The following is a 21,665-nucleotide window of genomic DNA, read 5'->3' on the forward strand; positions in this document are numbered from 1 at the left end:
GTGATTGAGTGTGTGTGTAAGTGATGGGTAGGTTTAGGGGCTGTGTTTGAGTGTGTGTGTGTAAGTGATGGGTAGGTTTAGGGGCTGTGTTTGAGTGTGTGTGTAAGTGATGGGTAGGTTTAGGGGCTGTGTTTGAGTGTGTGTGTGTAAGTGATGGGTAGGTTTAGGGGCTGTGTTTGAGTGTGTGTGTAAGTGATGGGTAGGTTTAGGAGTAGGGGCAGTGTAGGGGGGTAGAATGAAACGTCGTTGATAAACACACTAAAAAGCGGTTGTGCGTCTTGATAGCACGCCAAAATGGCATACGAATTGGCATGTCATACTTACGCCATTTCATGAGATCAGTCTGTGGTTTTGACGTGTGTTGTTTTGTGCCATTAAACTAGGGTTAACTTGTATTTGCTTTTGTTTTGCTTTAGACCTGATGCAGCTGAAAGAGGAGAGTCAAGAACTGGAGGAAGTTGAGAAAAATGAGTATGAGAAAGATCCTGATTTCATAACCGGAGAAAAATCTTTTAGTTGCTCAATGACAAAAAAGGTTTCCTCACGAAAACGATCTCTGAAGACTAGAAGTGATTTCACCTGCCAGCAGTGTGGAAAATGTTTTGGTCGAAGACAAAACCTTAATGTCCATATGAAAATTCACACTGGAGAGAGTCCTTTCACCTGCCAACAGTGTGGAAAGAGTTTCACTCAAAAATCCGGCCTTAATGTCCACATGAAAGATCACACAGGAGAAAACTCTTTCATCTGCAATCTGTGTGGGAAGAGCTTCTCACGGAAAGGAAACCTACAGACTCACATGAGAATTCACTCAGGAGAAAAGCCGTTCACATGTGATCAGTGTGAAAAGGGTTTTACACATAAAACACACTTTAAAATCCACATGAGAATTCATACCGGAGAGAAGCCGTTCACATGTGAGCAGTGTGGAAAGAGCTTCAGATGGAAAGTAACTCTTAAATCCCACATGAGGACTCACTTGAGAGATTTCATATGTCGTCAGTGTGGAAGGAGCTTCACAGACAGCAAACACCTGAAGAATCATGTGATAACTCACACCAAAGAGAAGGCTCTCGTGTGCCAGCACTGTGGAGTGACTCGCATTAGCAAATCAAGACTTGAGATTCACATGAGAGTTCACACTGGAGAGAAGCCGTTCACATGTGATCAGTGTGGGAAGAGTTTTGCAGCTAAAGGAAACCTTGAGGTTCACATGAGAATTCACACCGGAGAGAAGCCTTTCACGTGTCTTCAGTGTCACATGAGTTTCACATATCACAGAGTCTTGAAACGCCATTTGCTAACTCATTCTGGAAAGAACCGTCAATGTTCTGCGTCTACCAAGATATTTAGAAAGAGGAGCAATTTAAAAAATCATCTGCACATTCACTCTGGAGAAAAGTGATTTCATTTTGTTCAGTTTAAAAATAAATTATTTTGCCATCACACTTGCAGATATACAGTCTTGTTCAAAATAATAGCAGTACAATGTGACTAACCAGAATAATCAAGGTTTTTGGTATATTTTTTATTGCTACATGGCAAACAAGTTACCAGTAGGTTCAGTAGATTGTCAGAAAACAAACAAGACCCAGCATTCATGATATGCACGCTCTTAAGGCTGTGCAATTGGGCAATTAGTTGAAAGGGGTGTGTTCAAAAAAATAGCAGTGTCTACCTTTGACTGTACAAACTCAAAACTATTTTGAACAAACATTTTTTTTCTTCTGGGATTTAGCAATCCTGTGAATCACTAAACTAATATTTAGTTGTATGACCACAGTTTTTTAAAACTGCTTGACATCTGTGTGGCATGGAGTCAACCAACTTGTGGCACCTCTCAGCTGTTATTCCACTCCATGATTCTTTAACAACATTCCACAATTCATTCACATTTCTTGGTTTTGCTTCAGAAACAGCATTTTTGATATCACCCCACAAGTTCTCAATTGGATTAAGGTCTGGAGATTGGGCTGGCCACTCCATAACATTAATTTTGTTGGTTTGGAACCAAGACTTTGCCCGTTTACTAGTGTGTTTTGGGTCATTGTCTTGTTGAAACAACCATTTCAAGGGCATGTCCTCTTCAGCATAGGGCAACATGACCTCTTCAAGTATTTTAACATATGCAAACTGATCCATGATCCCTGGTATGCGATAAATAGGCCCAACACCATAGTAGGAGAAACATGCCCATATCATGATGCTTGCACCTCCATGCTTCACTGTCTTCACTGTGTACTGTGGCTTGAATTCAGAGTTTGGGGGTCGTCTCACAAACTGCCTGTGGCCCTTGGACCCAAAAAGAACAATTTTACTCTCATCAGTCCACAAAATGTTCCTCCATTTCTCTTTAGGCCAGTTGATGTGTTCTTTGGCAAATTGTAACCTCTTCTGCACATGCCTTTTTTTTAACAGAGGGACTTTGCGGGGGATTCTTGAAAATAGATTAGCTTCACACAGACGTCTTCTAACTGTCACAGTACTTACAGGTAACTCCAGACTGTCTTTGATCATCCTGGAGGTGATCATTGGCTGAGCCTTTGCCATTCTGGTTATTCTTCTATCCATTTTGATGGTTGTCTTCCGTTTTCTTCCACGTCTCTCTGGTTTTGCTCTCCATTTTAAGGCATTGGAGATCATTTTAGCTGAACAGCCTATCATTTTTTGCACCTCTTTATAGGTTTTCCCCTCTCTAATCAACTTTTTAATCAAAGTACGCTGTTCTTCTGAACAATGTCTTGAACGACCCATTTTCCTCAGCTTTCAAATGCATGTTCAACAAGTGTTGGCTTCATCCTTAAATAGGGGCCACCTGATTCACACCTGTTTCTTCACAAAATTGATGACCTCAGTGATTGAATGCCACACTGCTATTTTTTTGAACACACCCCTTTCAACTAATTCAACTAATTGCCCAATTGCACAGCCTTAAGAGCGTGCATATCATGAATGCTGGGTCTTGTTTGTTTTCTGACAATCTACTGAACCTACTGGTAACTTGTTTGCCACGTAGCAATAAAAAAATATACGAAAAACCTTGATTATTCTGGTTAGTCACATTGTACTGCTAATTATTTTGAACAATACTGTACATCTAAAATTCATGTGGATGTAAGACCATGTTTTTAAATATCTATGCAATTAAACTTGAATTTATTTATTTCAATATCTCATAATAAAATGTCTTGGTGTAAAATGCAACAATATACACGAAAAATTACAAATAAAAAGACAAACGGAAGAAAATAAGGAATTTTGCAATTAACTACATGATTCGTATTTAGTGCGAGAACAGGTAAAATTAAGGTTTCAGTAATGACTTACATTAATGCATATGGTTGGGAGTGTTTCAGAACATATGTGACAGATTTGATATGTCTATATGCAAGTCTGTGTGTCTGATGCGGCACTTCCTTTATTTTTTCCATTTGCTTTTTAGCACTGATATCACTGATTGCGACTGTTTTTTGTAATTAGGCAAACGGGTGATGCTTGATCAGCAAAATTCAAGTCAAGTCACCTTTTATATAGCGCTTATTCCAATGCAGATTATTTCAAAGCTGCTTTGCAGTGATTGTTGTGTTTTGTGTTGTTTTGGCTGTACAGCAGCTCTAGAAGAAAGTAGAACTTCAGCATAAGATGTCTTGCTTTACAAAAGAGTTGAGAGCATAGTTTCAGTCTGTGCCTTTAACATCCACCGGTTAACCCTGTTAGGGGTTTACACACGTACCAGATGTTAAATAGTTATTGGCAAGTAGAGTTTCATTTAGCACAATCTTATGTTACCTCGCCTGTACACAATGGCAGAGACAATCACCAATGAGTAGTAGATCAAGCATGTTTTGCTCTGATGAACAAGGGTGGCCTATTTGTAGATGTTGCCAGGAGACAGAACATTATTTAATATGTATGTAAACACGAAAGAAAGAGTTACTTCTTTTGGGTCTCAGAGAGCTTTAAATTAGAGGACTAGTGGGCCCAGGAGAAGTCATCTGAAATGGGAATGATAAGAGCAGAATTGGTAGGTGAGAGGACAGTGATTATTACAAGTAAAGATGCATCTTTTATGTGAGAGTACCTTTAATGGGTAGTTTGCAAGCTAGTTTTGCAGGTCTTTAGACTTGAAAGAATGATTTAAGACTTCTGTTTTTGTGTCACAGCTGTCTGTCTGCCCTTATAATGTGGTATCTTTCACTGTGAACTTAACTATTGTTTCTCCCAGAGCCGATCCTGACCCCCCTGGGGCCCTAAGCAAAATTCTGCTAAGGGGCCCTCCTACCTGACCCGTGAGCTATAGCCCCGTTTCCACCACAGGAACTTTACCCAGGAACCAGGAACTTTGGGTGGTACTTCGTGTGTTTAGACCGCAGGAACCAGGGTCTAAATAAAGTTCCGGGTAAATATTTCCCCCTCCAAACGGCCCTGCTCGCGAGGTAGTACTTTTTCAAAGTTCAGGAACTTTCGAGGGCGGGACTTGGGCGCTGAACATGCTGATTGGTTGAGCTGACGCAGCATTTTATTTCAACTCGGCATTTTTAAAAGTCTTTTGCGAGGTTCGGTCTAGTCTTACACGCCGCGCTCATGTTGACAAGAGAGGAAAGTTAATTTTTCTGAGGGGTTAACTTTTTATTTCGTAAGTTATGAAGATAATGTTGGAGTATGGACACAGTGTATATTGCCCCAGGCAGTTTTTACTTTAACTGCGCCTGACAGAAGATTTTTTTTTCTGAGATGATTATTACACTTTACAACAAATAAATAGCTACAAATAATACTGTATTAGTTCTGGTGGCCGTTTAGAGTTGCTATGGCTACAGTTAACACACTCCAGCTGCTGGAGAAAACAGCGGAGACATTTTTGATGCGGCAGACAAACTGCTTATGTGTCAAAATGATTGCGATTGAAAGTCATCACATGTAAACACCAAATCGGTTTAGATAACGTCTCATGTAAACAATTCACTAAATCTTTCAATCGGTACACACAAAAATGATTACTGTCCGTTAGGGCTGTCATTTTTGAAAAAAATCTAATTCGAACGGATTAAAATATCAAGCAATGCATTCGAATATATTCAATTATCTACAACACCGTCATCTCCAGCAGCTGGAATGTGTTTACGGATGCCATAGCAACTCTCAACGGCCACCAGGACTTATACGGTTTTATAAAAGCTATTCATTTGTTGTAAAGTGTAATAATCATCTCAGAAAAAATAAATTCTAATGTCAGGCGCAGTTGAAGTAGTTAATGATTGTTTGCTTACATAGGCTTAGGGACAGTGTCATTATGCCAACATTATCTTCATAACTTCTTATGAAATAAAAAGTTTCTCCCTCAGAAAAATGTATTTTCCTCTCTTGTCATGCTTGGTGCATGAGCGTGACGTGTGCTCTTCAGTGGTGAAGGCGCGCGCTGTGTACGTCACATAAGGATGCACACTCAAAAGTAATCCGGTCAGGTCATTTACATGGTTAAATGTTTAGTTTGATCGATTCATGAAAAGGTTTATCCACCCATCTCAAAACGATTACAATTTCATTCAGTTTGGGCATTTTTATTACGATTGATCAGGTGTTTATATGGAGCATTTTCTTTCAGATTGGACTTTTAAACTGATTGCAGTGCTCCATGTAAACGCACCGACAGTAAAAACAAAAAGTTCCTGTAAAAAGTTCCTGGTACAAATTGTTCCGGGTAATTTTGGTGGAAACGGGGCTTATGTAAACCATTTGCCATTGCCATGCAGTTACACCTGACACCTCAGTGCACCCAATACAATCCTCCCTCCTTTGAAAAAAACAGTCAAAGAATGAGGTTCAAACAAACAATATTTATTGAAGAGTATTTTGTAATTATCTTAAGATAAGCAAATATTATTATTAAAGCCCCACTTGGCTACTTTTGCTCTCGGGGTCCCCCTACAGTTTGGAAAAAATAATGTCCTCAACTACTGTCGTAAGAGCTGTCATCCTACAACAGGGGATGCCATCGAGCGTGCATTTGTTGACAAGACAGCCCTGATAGCCCTGAACTAGTGATGCGCGGGTCGTCTCATAACCCGCGGACCCCGTATGTCTATTTAATGGTCGCGGGGCGCGGCGGGTTGTAAAAATATATACAGTGGTGCGGTGCGGGCCAAATAACTTCATAAAAGCGTCCCGCGGGTCAGCACTAACAGCTCCCCTGAACACTGCAAGAGGATTTCGAGTTCTTCTGGCGGCGCGTGTGAAATGTCTTCATCCCAGGTAACGTTACAGTCAGTGGCATATGCTTCAGCATGTCATATGAATATAATTTCATGGCTTTTATTTTTTTCAAACGCCAAATAATCACGATGCTCACTTTACAAGCCAGCGTCATTATAGTAGTCTATTGGTTACCGTTTTACAGAATCTGTATGATACTTCAGTTCAATGTTTGAGTGGTAGCTCACCGTAACAAGCAGGACAGCATCGGTCGGGCACGCCTCCTTCAGCTCACGCCGACGAGCAAACGCTGGTCACATGTTGATCCTCGTCCTGCCTTTAATCCCATCACTTTTTCATTTCCTCTTATTGCTTTCCTCCAACAAAACCTTTTCTTTCTTATGTGTCTGTGCTGCTTCGGACATGACTATATTATCCGACGAACAAAGTTGTGCTCGCACGTCTGAATGTAAGGAAGTGTGTGTGTGTTTGTGGAAGTGACGTATATGCCGTAAAGCAGTCGAATTGTGTAGTTCTTTTTGTTCTCGGGTTACTACCCGAAACCCGAAGTTTAAAAGTACGATTAAAAACGATACAGACCCCATCAGGCTATGAGAGACGTGTCATTCAACCTATTGTAAGTCGATTTATCATCACAAGAGTCTTAAAAAATATATTATGAAGGTTGAAAAGTTACCTAGTGCTGCTTTAAGCATATGAATATTAACGTAAGCATAAATAAGAAAAAAATAACAAAATATAAGCCTGAGCTTTGGCTTTTGGGATTAATTTTGTTTCCCTATACAGCCTGGGATTTTCAGCATCAGTATGGGCACCAGCAGTCTATTTGGACTGTCTAGAAGAAACTGAGAAAGAATATCACATAGTTAATTAGCATCATCAATAGTCATTTACACAAATCATTTCTTTCATACAATCTTACATGTTACTTTGTGTGTGAACACTTGAAGAATGTTTGAATTAAAATCTTACCATCAAAATATTCCTTTTCTGCACTTTCTTGAAGAAAAATCATCAATGATGTCATCATAGGACAGGTGTTTCCCCACATCATGATTTATGCTCATGATGGCCAATCCACTCAAACGTTCCTGTGACATGGAAGACCTCAGGTAGGTTTTGATGAGCTTCAATTTTGAAAAGCTCTCTGATGATGCTACTGTTACAGGCAGGGTGACTGCAATTCTTAGGGCTATCCAAAGATTAGGATAGAGTTCCTCCAGGTTTTTCTCACAGAGAATGGAAAGCAGCTCAAAGGCAGTCATCTTATCTGATGGCAGATCAGGTAATTTCTGAATATCGTGTGCTAGATCCATTCCACTGATGTCACAGTCATCTCTGAAGGTAAGAGTGTTCTGAACTTCCATGCAGTGAGCCTTTAAAGATTCACTAGACATCTGTGAGGCAGTGCTGAAGTTTAGCAGCACTTCATATTTGGATTTCACCTGGTTGAGTGTTTCAAATCTCTCATCCATGGATGTCAGAGCAGAGTCGACCACAATGTTAAAGAAGTTGACTTCAAGGTTTTTCAGTGCGTCCGTCACTGGTTCATCAGGAGCCTCATAGCTGAAATGCCTCTTGCTGTTTCTCAGTCTCTTCTCTTTCAGAACAGCCTCCACATTCATCTCTTCACAAGTGCTGTTGGCTGTTTTCTGGGCCTCAGAGAATCCAGTTTCCTGGTATGTAGTGTGGGAGGTTTTTGCAATTGTGATTAAATTCACTGCGATATCCAACTGCATTGAAGCGGATTGGAGGAGCTTGTTCACCTTGTTTGTAATAGTCAGTATCTCACACCATACGACACAGCAAATCAAGAATCGGTAGGACCCAACTTCCTATTCAAGTGCTTGTGCCTCTACTTTGGCCACAGGATCATTGATCTTCTGCCTGGCTTCCAGTAATGCCTCCCGAACCTCAGAAGCCTGATACCTGATGGCACTTTTGAGCCTACTCTCCCATCTTGTGTCACTCCATGACTTCATGGTTATGTTCACGTGATTCTTTAAAACACTCCATTTTTGTGTGCCAGCTGAAAAGAACGTGAAGAGCTTTTGCACATGCCCAAAAAAGCCAACTGCATCTTTTGAAGATTTGGCAGCATCTGCAATGACAAGGTTTAGAGTATGTGCTCCACATGGGACAAACACGGCTCTGGGATTTCATTTGAGCAGTCTGGCTTGTACTCCTTGGTTCTTGCCTTTCATGTTGGCCCCATTATCAAAAGCTTGCCCTCTGCAATCTTCAAATGGAATCTTCAGCTCATTCAGCTTATCTAAGATCACAGTGGACAGATTCAAGCCTGTTGTAACCTCAACATTCACAAAGCCGAGGAAGTGCTCTTTGATCTCTGGCTTTCCCCTTAAAGCCACGCTTCTCAAAATAATGGACATTTGCTCCTGGTGACTAATGTCAGGTGTACAGTCCAAGATAATGGAGAAGTACTTTGAGTCTCTTATTTGAGTCACTATTGCTTCCAGAATCTTGTCACTCACAATCTGTATAAGCTCATTCTGTGTGCGCTGCCCAAGGTAATAAGCATGTGTCTCTCCATCTTTAATTTTGCTGAGTACCCGGTAACGTGAGTGAAGTTATTCATTGTTCTGTCAGTTGAACCAAGTGCCCAAAGATGCTAAAAGCTGTGAATGCCTGTTGCTATGACCGAATATACTCACCTTTCTCTCTGCTGTGTCCAGTTACATGAGCCGCTATAAGCTGTGAATTCCTGGTAACCTACCTGAGACACTACGAGCTGTGAATGTCTATGACACGAGTTGTTACCAACGGTGGATGCCACTAATGTGAGCCAAGCCATTTATTGTCTTGTCTGTTTGAACCTTGTCATGGACAGCATTGAGAGTCTGCCAACGGCTATCAGTTTTAAGAGAGAGAAATACTTACCTTCCTTTGCTCCAATGGAGAGTTCATCAACGGCCACCTCGCTACTGTTTAATCATTGACCTTTTACCACAATAAAGATTGTTTTTATACCTACCTGTCGTCGTCCATCTATTGTGTGTCCCTGTGGTGCAGCTCCTCGAGGTCTTATTGCGAGTCGGAGAGCGAGGGCCGGTTGCAAGAGAGAGAGAGCCCGCCCGACCTGTGCTGGTGACACTTACTTCATTCTAAATAGTATAATTGCGGGCTGCCTTGCTTTCGCGCTTTTCCAAAGTATTGTAAGTTAATGCTTTCTGATAGCGCTTTAAGAGCACTTTTGGTGTTTGTTTGTTTGCCACTTTCTTTGTTCCCTGTTCGCGCCAAGCATTCTTGGAACGAGGAACGTGATGACAGCCGACGGCGATAGGTGTCCCAGTATTATAGTGGTTAATTTAGTGGCGCATCAGAAGCGGAGCGTGCTCGCCTTTGGATACGGCTATTTCGTATATATTTGTTTAGTTTGTTTTGGCTTTGGGTTTTCCTACTTTTGTGACGTTTTCTACTGTTCACGCAGGAAATACAGGTGAGTGAAGTGTGTCCCGTGTGCTGGTTTTGTGCTGATAGCAACCTTTGCCCCCTTGTTAGGCTTAAGAGGTGTTGTCTCTTTAGGCTTCATATGTTTGCATTTTACTAATGTCGCAGGAAAGCGGTTACCGTTAACTGCGTAAGCAGTTATCTTGTGAGCATGTCCACGGGAACTGGTGGTCTATTACCGATTGCCTCACAAACCCACTGGTTTACGGTGCCTAACACTCCACCGCAGAACCTGTGTGAAGACTAGGGTTTGGGTCCGACAGGTAAGCTTTCATTAGGCAGGCTTAGTTAGAGGGGTGCATTGGTTTGCTACTGTTTTGTCTACACTGTGCATTATTTTGAGTCACAACCTCACTTCTGTATTTTCTTATATTTGCCGCATTCTTTTTGGCTGTGGCTATTTGTATAGTGGTGTCGTTGGCTGACTGAGACTTGATGCTGTCTTTTTTTTTGTTTTTTTTTTGTTCTTTTGACTGCGTGTTTTTCGGTCTCAATGTGCTGCCAATAAACAGCTGATATTCTAATATAAAATTGGACCCTAAACTAAAGTGTTACCATTTTTTTTTCATTCCCTCACAGCCCGTCATTACTAAGTTACGCCACTGGTGTGTGTGTGTGTGTGTGTGTGTGTGTGTGTGTGTGTGTGTGTGTGTGTGTGTGAGAGAGAGTGAGTGACTGACAGAGAGACAGTGGGAGAGCAGGGATAGGAAATGCAGCTGAACAAATGCATGTTTTATATAGTGTTAAATCAGCACTAGGTAACTTTTCAACCTTCATAATATATTTTCAAGACTCTTGTGATGATACATCGACTTACAATAGGTTGAATGACACGTCTGCCATAGCCCAAGTCATCCCAAGTCGTGACTCGATGAGTCGAGACTGTTTTCCAAGATGGTGCCTGTCCGTGAACGCGTAAGGCACTATGTTTATAAATTATCTTCTTATTAAACTGTTTGTACACTTACAAAGTTCTCAGTGCTTCGGTTTGCATGTAGGGACCCTCATTATGCTGCCGTGTTAGTGTGAGGCTATTTTGAGCCTTGTTAGTGGTATTAACCAGCGATTTAATTTTACCACCCTGTGACGACCCTGTGTCCCATAGACTAGCGTTATAAGCTAATCTGTTTTTAGAGATAAAACTCTTTACATTCGATTTTCATTAAAACGCATCCCAGAGAACGATCTACTCGCTAACCATCTGTTAATTACCCCTAGGTTCATTTCTCACCGGAGTTGTCCTTTAAAAATCGTGAGTGTTTGGATTGTTTTTCCTGCCGTCGAGCCACAGGCATTCACTGAATGACCCATCTGGTTCGCGATTACAGAAACAAACTTATTGTATTTTATTTTTACTATGAGCATAATAACTACAACAACAAAAACAAAAATTGAGAGAGGATGCAGTGTTCTGAATGAACAGTCAAGCGAAACACACGCTTCCCATAGCAACGCGTTATGGCAACGACATTTCAGACTGACAGATACGTAAAAGATAAACAGGATTTTTCCGCCATTTGTTACTGTTTTGTACAGGTTGTTATATTAATTATAATTCCAATTCTGTTTTATTGGCCACAATATTATCGATGATTGTTGAGAGGGGCACTTTTGATTAATTTTCGAAAAGGGCAGAGGCTCGAACCCCCAAAGCCTCCCCTCTGCACTTCCCGTTATGTGTCCTGTCACAAAATGCTGCGAAATCTCCAACACGACGTTAATAGTTAGATTAAGGTGTGTACATGTCTATAATGCTCTCCGATAATGTGACTAAAATAGGCATACTCCACGTCTTAATCCGATTTATGTAAAGTTAGATTATGACTTTAATCAGATTAAGGTCATTAGAAATCGCTGTCTACATGGTAGCCTCTTAATCAGAGTATTGTCTTAATCAGATTAATATCCGAGTATTGTTGTCCATGTAAACGTAGTCAGTGTGAGCACATAAATCCTGTGCTCTGGCTTAACGTCGCATACAATCTACTCGTATAGTGTGAGTAGGTAACCTTGCTGAAATCGCACAGTGTATGCCTGCCTTTATGACTTCTTAACTCTACAATGCATAATATCATCCAAAGATTTAGAGAATGTGGAACAATCTCTTTGTGTAAGGGTCATGTCCGGAAAACCATACTGGATGCCTGTGATCTTAGATGGCGCTGCATCACATACAGGAATGCTACTGTAATGGAAATCACAACATGGGCACCATCAATGCTGAAAGGTATATCCAAGTTCTAGAACAACATATGCTCCATCCAGACAGCGTCTCTTTCAGGGAAGAACTTGCATTTTCAGACATGACAATGCCAGACCACATACTGCATCAATTACAACATCATAGCTGCGTAGAAGAAGAATCCGGGTACTGAAATGGCCAGCCTGCAGTCCAGATCTTTCACCATTAGAAAACATTTGGCGCATTATAAAGAGGAAGATGTGACAAAGAAGACCTAAGACAGTTGAGCAGCTAGAAGCCTGTATTAGACAAGAATGGGACAACAATCCTATTCCTAAACTTGAGCAACTTGTCTCCTCAGTCCCCAGACGTTTGCAGACTGATATAAAAAGAAAAGGGGATGCAACACATTGGTAAACATGGCCTTATCCCAACTTTTTGAGATGTTGATGCCATGAAATTTAAAATAAACTTATTTTCCCTTAAAATTATACATTTTCTCAGTTTAAACATTGGATATGTCATCTATGTTGTATTCTGAATAAAACATTGAAACTTCCACATTGCATTCTGTTTTTTTTATTCACAATTTGTACAGTGTCCCAACTCTTTTGGAATCAGGTTTGTAGATATGTATTGTCTGGTGCAATGTTACATTGCTGAACCACTTAAAATTCGGACACACAAAAGGCTTCTCTCGAGTGTGAAGCCTTGTGTGGAAGTTGAGGTTCACTCGTGTGAAACTCTTTCCACAATCCACATTTGATCACATATTAATGGTTTCTCTCCGGTGTGAATGTTTGAATGATGTCTAAGGCTCAGCTCTGTTGTAAAGCGCTTTCCACACTGATCACAAACAAACACTTTTGTCCAGTGTACATTGTTTATGTGAGTACTGAGGGATTTTTTATGTGTAAAACTCTGTCCACAACGAGAGCAAGTATAAGGCTTTTCTCCAGTGTGAAGTCTCATGTGGACCTTGAGGTTTATTTTACAGCTGAAACTCTTTCCACACTGATCACATTGGAATGGTTTCTCTCCAGTGTGAATGTTTTTATGAACCATAAGGCCTCTTTCTGTTGTGAAGCTCTTTCCACACTGATCACATACAATCAGCTGTTTTTCAGTGTGAGTTCTCATATGGGTACTAAGGGTTTTTTTATGTGTGAAACTCTTTCCACACTCTTGGCAGGTGAAACGTTTCTCTCCAGTGTGAATTCTCATGTGGACATTAAGGTTTCCTATATGTGTGAAACTCTTTCCACACTGTTGGCAGGAGAACTGTTTCTCTCCAGTGTGAAGTCTCATGTGGACCTTAAGGTTTCCTTTTCGACTGAAAGTTTTTCCACACTGTTGGCATATGAAAGGCCTTTCTTCAGCGTGAATGCTCATGTGGACTTTGAGTTTTTGTTTTTCACTGAAACTCTTTCCACACTGTTGGCAGGTGGCAGATTTGGTCTTCTGAGCTTGAGAGGAAGTAATTTCAGTCTGTGTGGATGGTTTTTCTCCAATCATGAAATCATGTTTCTTATCTTTCTCTTCCATATCATTCAGTTCTTGACTCTTTTCAGTTTTCAGTTCTTCTTTCAGCGGCATCAGGTCTAAAGTGAAAGAAGACCAATACAAGTTAACACCAGTTTAATGGCACAAAACAATAGACATAAACTGCAATAAGACAACTGAAAGAGGTGTTTTCTGTTATCTTTAAGGACTTTGAAGCACTTTTGCTAGCACCCATTCTTAGTTTGGGGACATAAAATACTGTTTTGTAAGTATTTCATAAAATAATGTTTTTCCCCTTAATTTACATCGTTCTCTTCATCCTTGGAAGAAAATGAATAGTACAGAATATAAAATCTACACAAAAAATGCAGACCAAGGACAAAATATACACTCTTTCAGACAGACAAAGACATTGTGGAAACAGGCAGACATTGTGGAAGGCCACATGGTTGAGCAAGTTTGGCAAAAGGAGAGTGAGTTCAGGAGATAACAGTCAGTACGTTTACATGGACAACAACACTCTGATATTAACCTAAATAAGACAATGATCTGATTAAGAAACTACCACGTACAGACAACAGATGTCTTCTAATTACCTTAAGCCGGGTTAGGTCATATTTGAAGGAAACACAAGTCGAATGAAGACGTGGAGTATTGCTTTTTTTAGTCACATTATCGAAGTGCATTTTCAACATGCACACACCTTAAATCACACTATTAACGTTGTGTAGGAGTTTTCGCTGCATTTTGTGACAGGACATAAACACACGGCAGTGGTCAACCATCGGACGGCAAAGGGAGGAACATGTGGAAATCCATTTATGGACTGACCCGTAGGGCAGTGCTACAAATGGAAAGACCAATGCTATAAATCCTACCTAGACAGGGATGAAACTACTTCAGACGCAGAGACCAGACAGAGCAAATCTGCCCAGGTAAAGACACTGGTTTACAGACAGAGAAACCGTACTGTGCAAGAATACACATATTGGATTACCAAAGGGACAATAACACTGGGCATCTAGCCCAGTACAGCGGCTGACCAAGTGGGCATGCACTCGAGTACTGGGACTACCAAAGGATGCTTGGAGGAAACTCATTCCAGGGTTTGCCAAGTGGGGAACTCAGCTGGAGAGCCAAGAAGGTGCCCGTATTCATCCCTTAGAGGAGAATGGCACTGCAAGCGAGACACAGAGCCAGCCATCCCACACAAAGCCTATTTGTACCCAACACACTGGAAGAAAGGTATTAGGTGTCACCTAGCTCTTGCAAGTTTGCCAAGTTCACCACCTGGTCCTGGAAGGGAATGGTGGGAACCTTGGGCATGTATCCAGCCCAGGATAATCAAAGCAAGATTTGCTGACAAAAAAAGCCTGCAGGTTCCCTGTGCTCTTGATTGGAGTGAACACGGTCAGGACCGCTGTCTTTAGAGAAGGATCTCATGTCAACGGACTCAGGCAGCTCAAAGGGAGCTTTCTGCAGACCAAAAAGGACCACCGAGAGAACTCAGGAGGGAATGAGGCATGGCCTGGAAGGATTTAACCACCTGGTGTCTCTCAGGAACTGATAAGGTTGTGCTTTCCTAAGCTTACCATCCACTGCATGGATGTGCTGCAATGGAGGAAACATACACCTCCAAGGTGGAGGCGGACAGAGTATGTGAGCAGAGTGGAGTGAGAGCGGCTTGATTTTGAATGGATCAAGGCTCTAAAAGTCAGAGCATTTTTGTTTTCACTTGCTCCGAGAACACTCCACTACCGCTCCATCATGAGTAAAATTCATGCCAACGGTCCATAATATAACTGCATTTTTAGCATGAGTTCACATGTTAAACATGTAGCTGGCTAACTTGATACAGATGGATCACTCAAATGCGAAGGAATGTTATGATTTGATGCCAGCAAATGGGCATGAGTTTTTTGTTGTTGTACCTTCTAGATACTGAAAATAATCGGGTAAAAGCACAGTTTAGACAGGTAGCACTTTTTACACACGCTAGGGCTGGGCGATAATACTGATTATCTTGAATGTGTATTTTACATTGACTTGTTTGAATGAAAAAAGGTTTTTCCTAACAGAAAGAGCTCTCCTTTGGGCTCCAATAGTTCCGAATGGCATCACCACTCCCCCCCACGTTTACCTTTAGAGATACCCCGGATTGAGTTGACACGTGACATCCGGATGTGACGTATAATGTACGAATCGAAAAAGATTGGCGCCAAAGAATAGGGAAAGGCAAAACGGAAGTGTTCTCATTGCTTTGTAAACATGGCTGTTGACCAACAACTAGCTGCATTATTGTTTATGCTAAATGCTCAAATAACTTCATGTTTTTCGATATTGACTTCTTTCCAGGGCGTTAATGAGATAACGCATACGCTGGAAACAAAGCTTGCTGAGAATAGAAAACAATGTGAAGCAGCGAGACTTAGAGCACAGAGGCGCCATCGGATGCTAAAAGCTATTGAAAAACAAACTCTAGGAGTCGCACGATAACTACGTCATCACTACGTCACATCCATTGCTGCATTAGTTTTGGCTTTTGTTCACACAGCGCTCGTCCCGGATCGAACCCTGCAATGTTACTAGGTCCCCGACCCGGGTTCAATTCGGTAATCATTTCCGGGACGTGGTTGCTTTCACACAGAAGGCAACCCGGCAATGTTCCGGGAATATTGCGGGTCCGACGTGCAGTGTGAAAGGGGCTCAAGAAAGGCACAGTGCCATCTGTAATTTTTAATTGGTTTGGTTTTGCGAACCCTTGCTTGCAAAGGTAGCAGTTTGACCAACTTACTGCAGCACCTCAAACTGGTGGAAGATGTTGCGCCCTACGAAATGAACAAGACAAGCACACTCTCCGGTGGAAATGGATCACGGATGCAGTCGCAATGTATATTGCAAAAAATATGTTCCCCATATATGCTGTGGAAAAGCCAGGGTTTAATGGTAAATGGACTGCATTTATATAGCGCTTTTAACAGACCTAAGGCCATCCAAAGCGCTTTACATATCGCCTCACATTCACACATCGACGGCGTGTTTATTCACATGCTGACAGTTTTGGACCCCATGTATGTGCTGCCAAAATATTTTTCTGAAGTTGCTTTTCCTCAGTTATATAACAGTCCATGTGAAAAACAGCACAACAAATAAGCACCTTTGCTCTCCTGAACTGATAATTAATGCTGCTGAGTATTTTGTTTCCACTTTATCAGAACTACCTCCTATCTACTGAATAGCAAGATGTTAAACTTGTGATTAAAGAAAACTTATCAAAAATGTTGTTTTACATTATGTTGTTACGTTGTCACTGTTTAAAATGGCAGGGCCTGTTGATTCTGATTGCACTTTAACCCCAAGGGGGGAAATCAAGATCAACAAAATACAGTTAACTTGTTTTGAACAATTTCTTTGTAAACTGCAGATTGATTTTAAAATTTAAAACATTTTGTGGGGCCATGCTTATCTGTATTATTTGATTTGCTAGCTATATGTGCATGAGCAGAAATCTGTAATGTAGCGACCCGTAGATAAAATAACTGATGAAAACTTAGTTATTTTCATCTTTCCAAACTAAATTTGCGCTGAAAAAGCAGAAAAACATGCTGATAACCATGTCGCCTAATAAGCTTGGCAGGTCGTAGAGAACATTTTGCACACTTGTTTTCCAGTAAACCACGTTAAACAATTCTCCTAGTATTGTTTAAAAAAAAAAAAAAAAAAAAAAATATATATATATATATATATATATATATATATATATATATATATATATATATATATATATATATATGTTATAAACAGACCTTTTGTGATATGTCAAAGCATTCATTCATTCTTTAGTCTCAAGGAGGAGGGGTGTGATATCAGTAAGAAAGGAGTGGAGCGGGAATAGTGGAATGGTGAACCTGGTGAATGGTGAAGGAAAGTGCAGGATTGACCTGGCATCTCCGGGGGTCTTGCTGACTGGAAAGCACCACTCAATACACAGACTCCACTTCAAAGCACAAGCTTGCCTAGGGAGCTCTGGTTTGAGTGATAGTGTCTGCCACTGCCAGTGGTTGGCCATTTATGTGCCATATGGTGCCCCGTCCCTGAGAAAAAGGGGTAATTCCTCAGGGAATCCGTAAGGGAGATGTTGTCACAAGAACATCCTGATGGGTAAACGTTGCTTATACAGTACAGGCCAAAAGTTTGGACACATTACTATTTGTAATGTTTTTGAAAGAAGTTTCTTCTGCTCATAAAGCCTGCTTTTATTTGATCAAAAATACAGAAAAAATGTCTGTCATTTTCTACCTTTAAAAAAATAAATAAATAAATAATTGTATTCAGCAAGGATGTGTTAAATTGATAAAAATTGATAGCAAAGGAGATTTATATTATTTGAAAATATGTTTTTATTTTGAATAAATGCAGTTTTTTTGAGCCTTTTATTCCTCAAATATATTAGTCAGCAGAGCTGTGTCCAACACTCGTAATGAATCCTCATCTGAGAATGATTTCTGAAGGATCATGATCACTGAAGACTGGAGGAACCATCCTGAACATTCAGCTCTGAGCACAGAAATAAATCAGCATTTAAAGGAGAATACATTGAAAACCAAATATTTTAAATTGAAATAATATATCACAATATTTAAAAAAAAAAAAAATCTGTATTTTTTTATCAAATAAATGCAGGCTTGATGAGCAGAAGAAACTTCTTTCAAAAACATTACAAATATTAATGTGTCCAAACTATTGTACTGTATACAAAACAGACAAAGAAATATCTGTACGGAAATTTCCACCAACATATTGGGACTTATAAAAAATGAACTAGGTATATGTGCGAACCGTACGGACACCCTAGATCACCCGTATGTACTCTATTACTGAAGTGAGCAAAGTTATTAGGTCTTCAAAATCTGTTTTACAGCTGATATACACATTTAGATTGAATATGCCATTCTCATTAATAGAGTTGAGCAATGTCTGATACGCACTGATGAAGTGACGTTTCACTCATAGTTACCTCTGACAGAAAACGAAACTATAATAATTATAATCTGCAAAACCTGAAATGGCTCAGTGATTTACAGCAGAGAGGAAGAACTAAACACAATCAACGATTACTGTCACACTGTTACCTGATGATGGATCTGGTCAAGAAGCTGTCAGTGATCAAAATATTGATTTTGAAGATGTTGAAGATGAGTTTGGAGAATATGCTGGAGATCGCGAATATGAGGCAGATGCTGAATATACTGGTAAACGAGCTCTGACGAGGACAGATGATGATGGTATTAAACATCTGCTCAAACTGAACCCTTCCAAGCTCCAAAAGGGAACGAAATAGGTTTCATTTTATTCTTCTGTAGCTGTTACTCTAAAATCAGGAGTTTTATATATTATCACGACAGGTAGAGGTCTATCCATGTTAAATATTGATCCGGGTCGCTAACGACCCGAATATGTAAGAATGTTTGGCGAAACAGTCATGCATTTAAGGGTTAACAAAGAAAAGGGGGATAAGGCTGCAGGAGAACAAACAGCTACAAAACAATAGGGAGTTAACTGAGAAAACGTACAGGCCTGTCCACATACGTGCCTGTCGGTCCACATGAGGCAACCAGCTCCAGGTCAAATAACTAATTCAATTAGACACTCATATTCTCTTAAAAAAATTATAATAATATTCATTTCTAACAAGGATTGTATGAAACTGACCTGTTTGTTCCTCAGTTTCTTCATGTTTCACACTGAACGCTTCAATCTTTATGTCTTCACTCTCTTCTTTAATAAACGCCATCTTTATAACTCTGTGTCACGTGGATCTCAGAGGAACCAGGAGTTTTCCTGTGTTTGGACAAATTAATCATGTTTAATATTAATCATTATATAAAATAATTAACAGAAAGCTAAATAAATCTCAATCAGCTCTAGTTCAGGAGTCAGTGCACTGATGGAGACATAAATGACCTGATTAGACAAAAACACTCAAAACAAGCAGTTCATATTATGACACATTTTGACATGCATGATGTGATATTTAATGATTTGTAGACTATCGACATTGAATTGGTTACGATTTCATGGGAAAAAAATTGCTATTAGTTTGTAAAAGTTGTCATTATTACTGCGTTTTTATTTTGGAAGCACGCCGTTTTCACCAGGGGCCTGTTCTTCGCACGCCGCTAACTCAGTGAGCTGGATTTGGCTGTTGATGACTTGTCTTGATCTCGGATTGTTTGGTTCTTCGAAGCTCATCCTGGACTTGCTGTCATAGCAACAGGTCCGTTAGCCTAAACCTGCTCAGGCTTACTTCAAATACACCAAGCTTTATTCCAGTTTATATTCCTAAATACACCGCTCCACAATAAGCTTTTATGAGTAGCTGTAATATCCCTAATATGTTTATTAGCACAACTGTGCTTCAGAATGCCAATGTCTCCTAAAAACATGCTGTCTTGAACATATACTGCCTCAGAAGAATCACTTCACACACTCTTACAAACTGGATAACTTGCTGAGGTATGGCACCACATACAGCAGCATACTCTATTGGTGTAACTGGATGCCCACATTTATCCCAAAATTCACTATAAGATAATAAAACACAGTTTGAATGTAAAAGTTGTTTAACTAACACAATGTTGTTTTCATACCAATTATTATAGAAGAGAGATCTATTTTTATATTGAATGCATCTATTATTCCAAATGTGCAGTTAATCTTCATCGTGCTTTAATGTGAGTGATGACGGATATTATGGGATGCTTAAGGCAGCGCAAGAGATGCAGATCATTTGATCTTGACTGTAACGAAACTTTAATTAATATTCTCACATAACAAATCTGCTTCAAATTGAATTAAAAATGAAATTACAACATTAAAATAAAAATGTAAAGTGTGTACAAATATTATAAAATCGTAAATATAAATAATTAGGAATCATGTTCATCAAAACAGTGCACATTTAATTTATCTATATATATTATCTAACTTTTAAGTTGGTTTGTTCGTTTGTCTGTTTCCTTATAAAGGTCCAGAATTTTGCTTTTTTTATCTTTGACAAGTTTTTTGCCAGGTGTCTTTTTTAATTATGTGATGTGATTACGTTGTCTTGACGCCAGCCTATCGCTGCTGCTGATCGTGGTTTCGAGTCGCGATGCTTCTGCCCTATTCAGGGAACACAGGCACGAGTTCAGTGATCTCAGATCATTTAATCCAGATATTAATCCAATCCGCAAATTCGTTTGAAGAATTATCCAGAGATCGGTTATCAGGATTAAAAGATATGGGATCTGTCAAATCATCTCGGTTGTATTAAGCGAGGTACGAAGAACGGGCCCCAGATCGAGAGAGTCGAATCAGCGAATCGGTTCAATTGACTCGGAATAAAGAGCAAACCTCCGTTTCTCCAACACTCCAGCTGCAGAATTCGTGTTCACGATCAAATTTATATTAACATTAATATTATTGAGTACATAAGGAGCGAAATCAGAAATCAGCTTTTCTGTTTTATTGTAATATACAAGTACACTCACGGGATAAAGCATTTATTCATAATAACAACGTCCATTATGTTCGAATAGACAATGTTTCGTTCAACAATAAATCATTAATTTAGCATAGCTTCTATAATAAACTGGATAATTGGTTGAGCGGGTTTTGTGCCGATATAAAAGCTTTAAAACGAACCTTTCCCCAGTCGAATCACAACAGATGCGGGAACGCGCGCAGGCGTATGACGTCACATCACCAGACCATAATAAAAGTCCCGTTCACGCGCTGCTGCCCAAAATCACAAAAAATGCATAGAAATGTATATGTGATCCCGGACCACAAAACCAGTCATAGATGTCGGGTTTTTTTTAGGATTTAACAATATTTAAAACCTATGTTCCAGGGTCACTTACAAAATGTACAGCAGTGGCTGAAAGTGGAATCATGGGGATATGAGTTTTTGATGACCATACACGTTTCATTATACAATACCCATTGCTTAACCACTATTCCTACACTGCACTGCAAGTACTGGGAAAGGTAAATGTGTAGAGATATTAATATTTATACATAAGTATCTTCAACATACTTTACATGAACATTCTCAACATGTTTTATGGCATCAAAGGCATATACACTGTATATGGAAATAAACCGGAGAGAACTTTCTTATAGATTTGCATTCTTCTATATTACACAATGATAATAACTAAATTATCATCATAATTTAATACATTATTAAATCTTTTTCAATAATTTACTATTACAACATGTCAAGAAACCAGTCAGTTTATGACAACTTAAAATT

General features: G+C 39.8%; 3 protein-coding genes across 3 annotated transcripts; 1 reads left to right on the plus strand and 2 right to left on the minus strand.

The window, feature by feature from the left end:
* The first annotated feature begins 421 nt into the window (after positions 1 to 421).
* On the plus strand, positions 422 to 1,405 carry LOC137075796 (zinc finger protein OZF-like). The gene has a single exon (XM_067444751.1). The coding sequence runs from the start codon at positions 422 to 424 to the stop codon at positions 1,403 to 1,405; it is 984 nt and encodes a 327-aa protein (XP_067300852.1).
* A 5,503-nt stretch (positions 1,406 to 6,908) lies between these two features.
* On the minus strand, positions 6,909 to 8,581 carry LOC137075899 (zinc finger MYM-type protein 1-like). Its single transcript, XM_067444852.1, has 2 exons — positions 7,186 to 8,581; positions 6,909 to 7,058 (listed from the first exon to the last, which is right to left on the minus strand). The coding sequence occupies exon 1, from the start codon at positions 7,950 to 7,952 to the stop codon at positions 7,188 to 7,190; it is 765 nt and encodes a 254-aa protein (XP_067300953.1). The 5' UTR covers positions 7,953 to 8,581; the 3' UTR covers positions 6,909 to 7,058; positions 7,186 to 7,187.
* A 3,845-nt stretch (positions 8,582 to 12,426) lies between these two features.
* Positions 12,427 to 21,113, minus strand: LOC137074934 (gastrula zinc finger protein XlCGF57.1-like). Its single transcript, XM_067443031.1, has 3 exons — positions 21,053 to 21,113; positions 19,079 to 19,207; positions 12,427 to 13,464 (listed from the first exon to the last, which is right to left on the minus strand). Exons 2-3 carry the CDS (start codon positions 19,158 to 19,160, stop codon positions 12,593 to 12,595), a joined length of 954 nt encoding a protein of 317 aa, XP_067299132.1. The 5' UTR covers positions 19,161 to 19,207; positions 21,053 to 21,113; the 3' UTR covers positions 12,427 to 12,592.
* Between the last annotated feature and the right edge of the window lie 552 nt (positions 21,114 to 21,665).

Source organism: Pseudorasbora parva, chromosome 5 (assembly GCF_024679245.1).
Source record: "Pseudorasbora parva isolate DD20220531a chromosome 5, ASM2467924v1, whole genome shotgun sequence".
Lineage (NCBI taxonomy): Eukaryota > Metazoa > Chordata > Actinopteri > Cypriniformes > Gobionidae > Pseudorasbora > Pseudorasbora parva.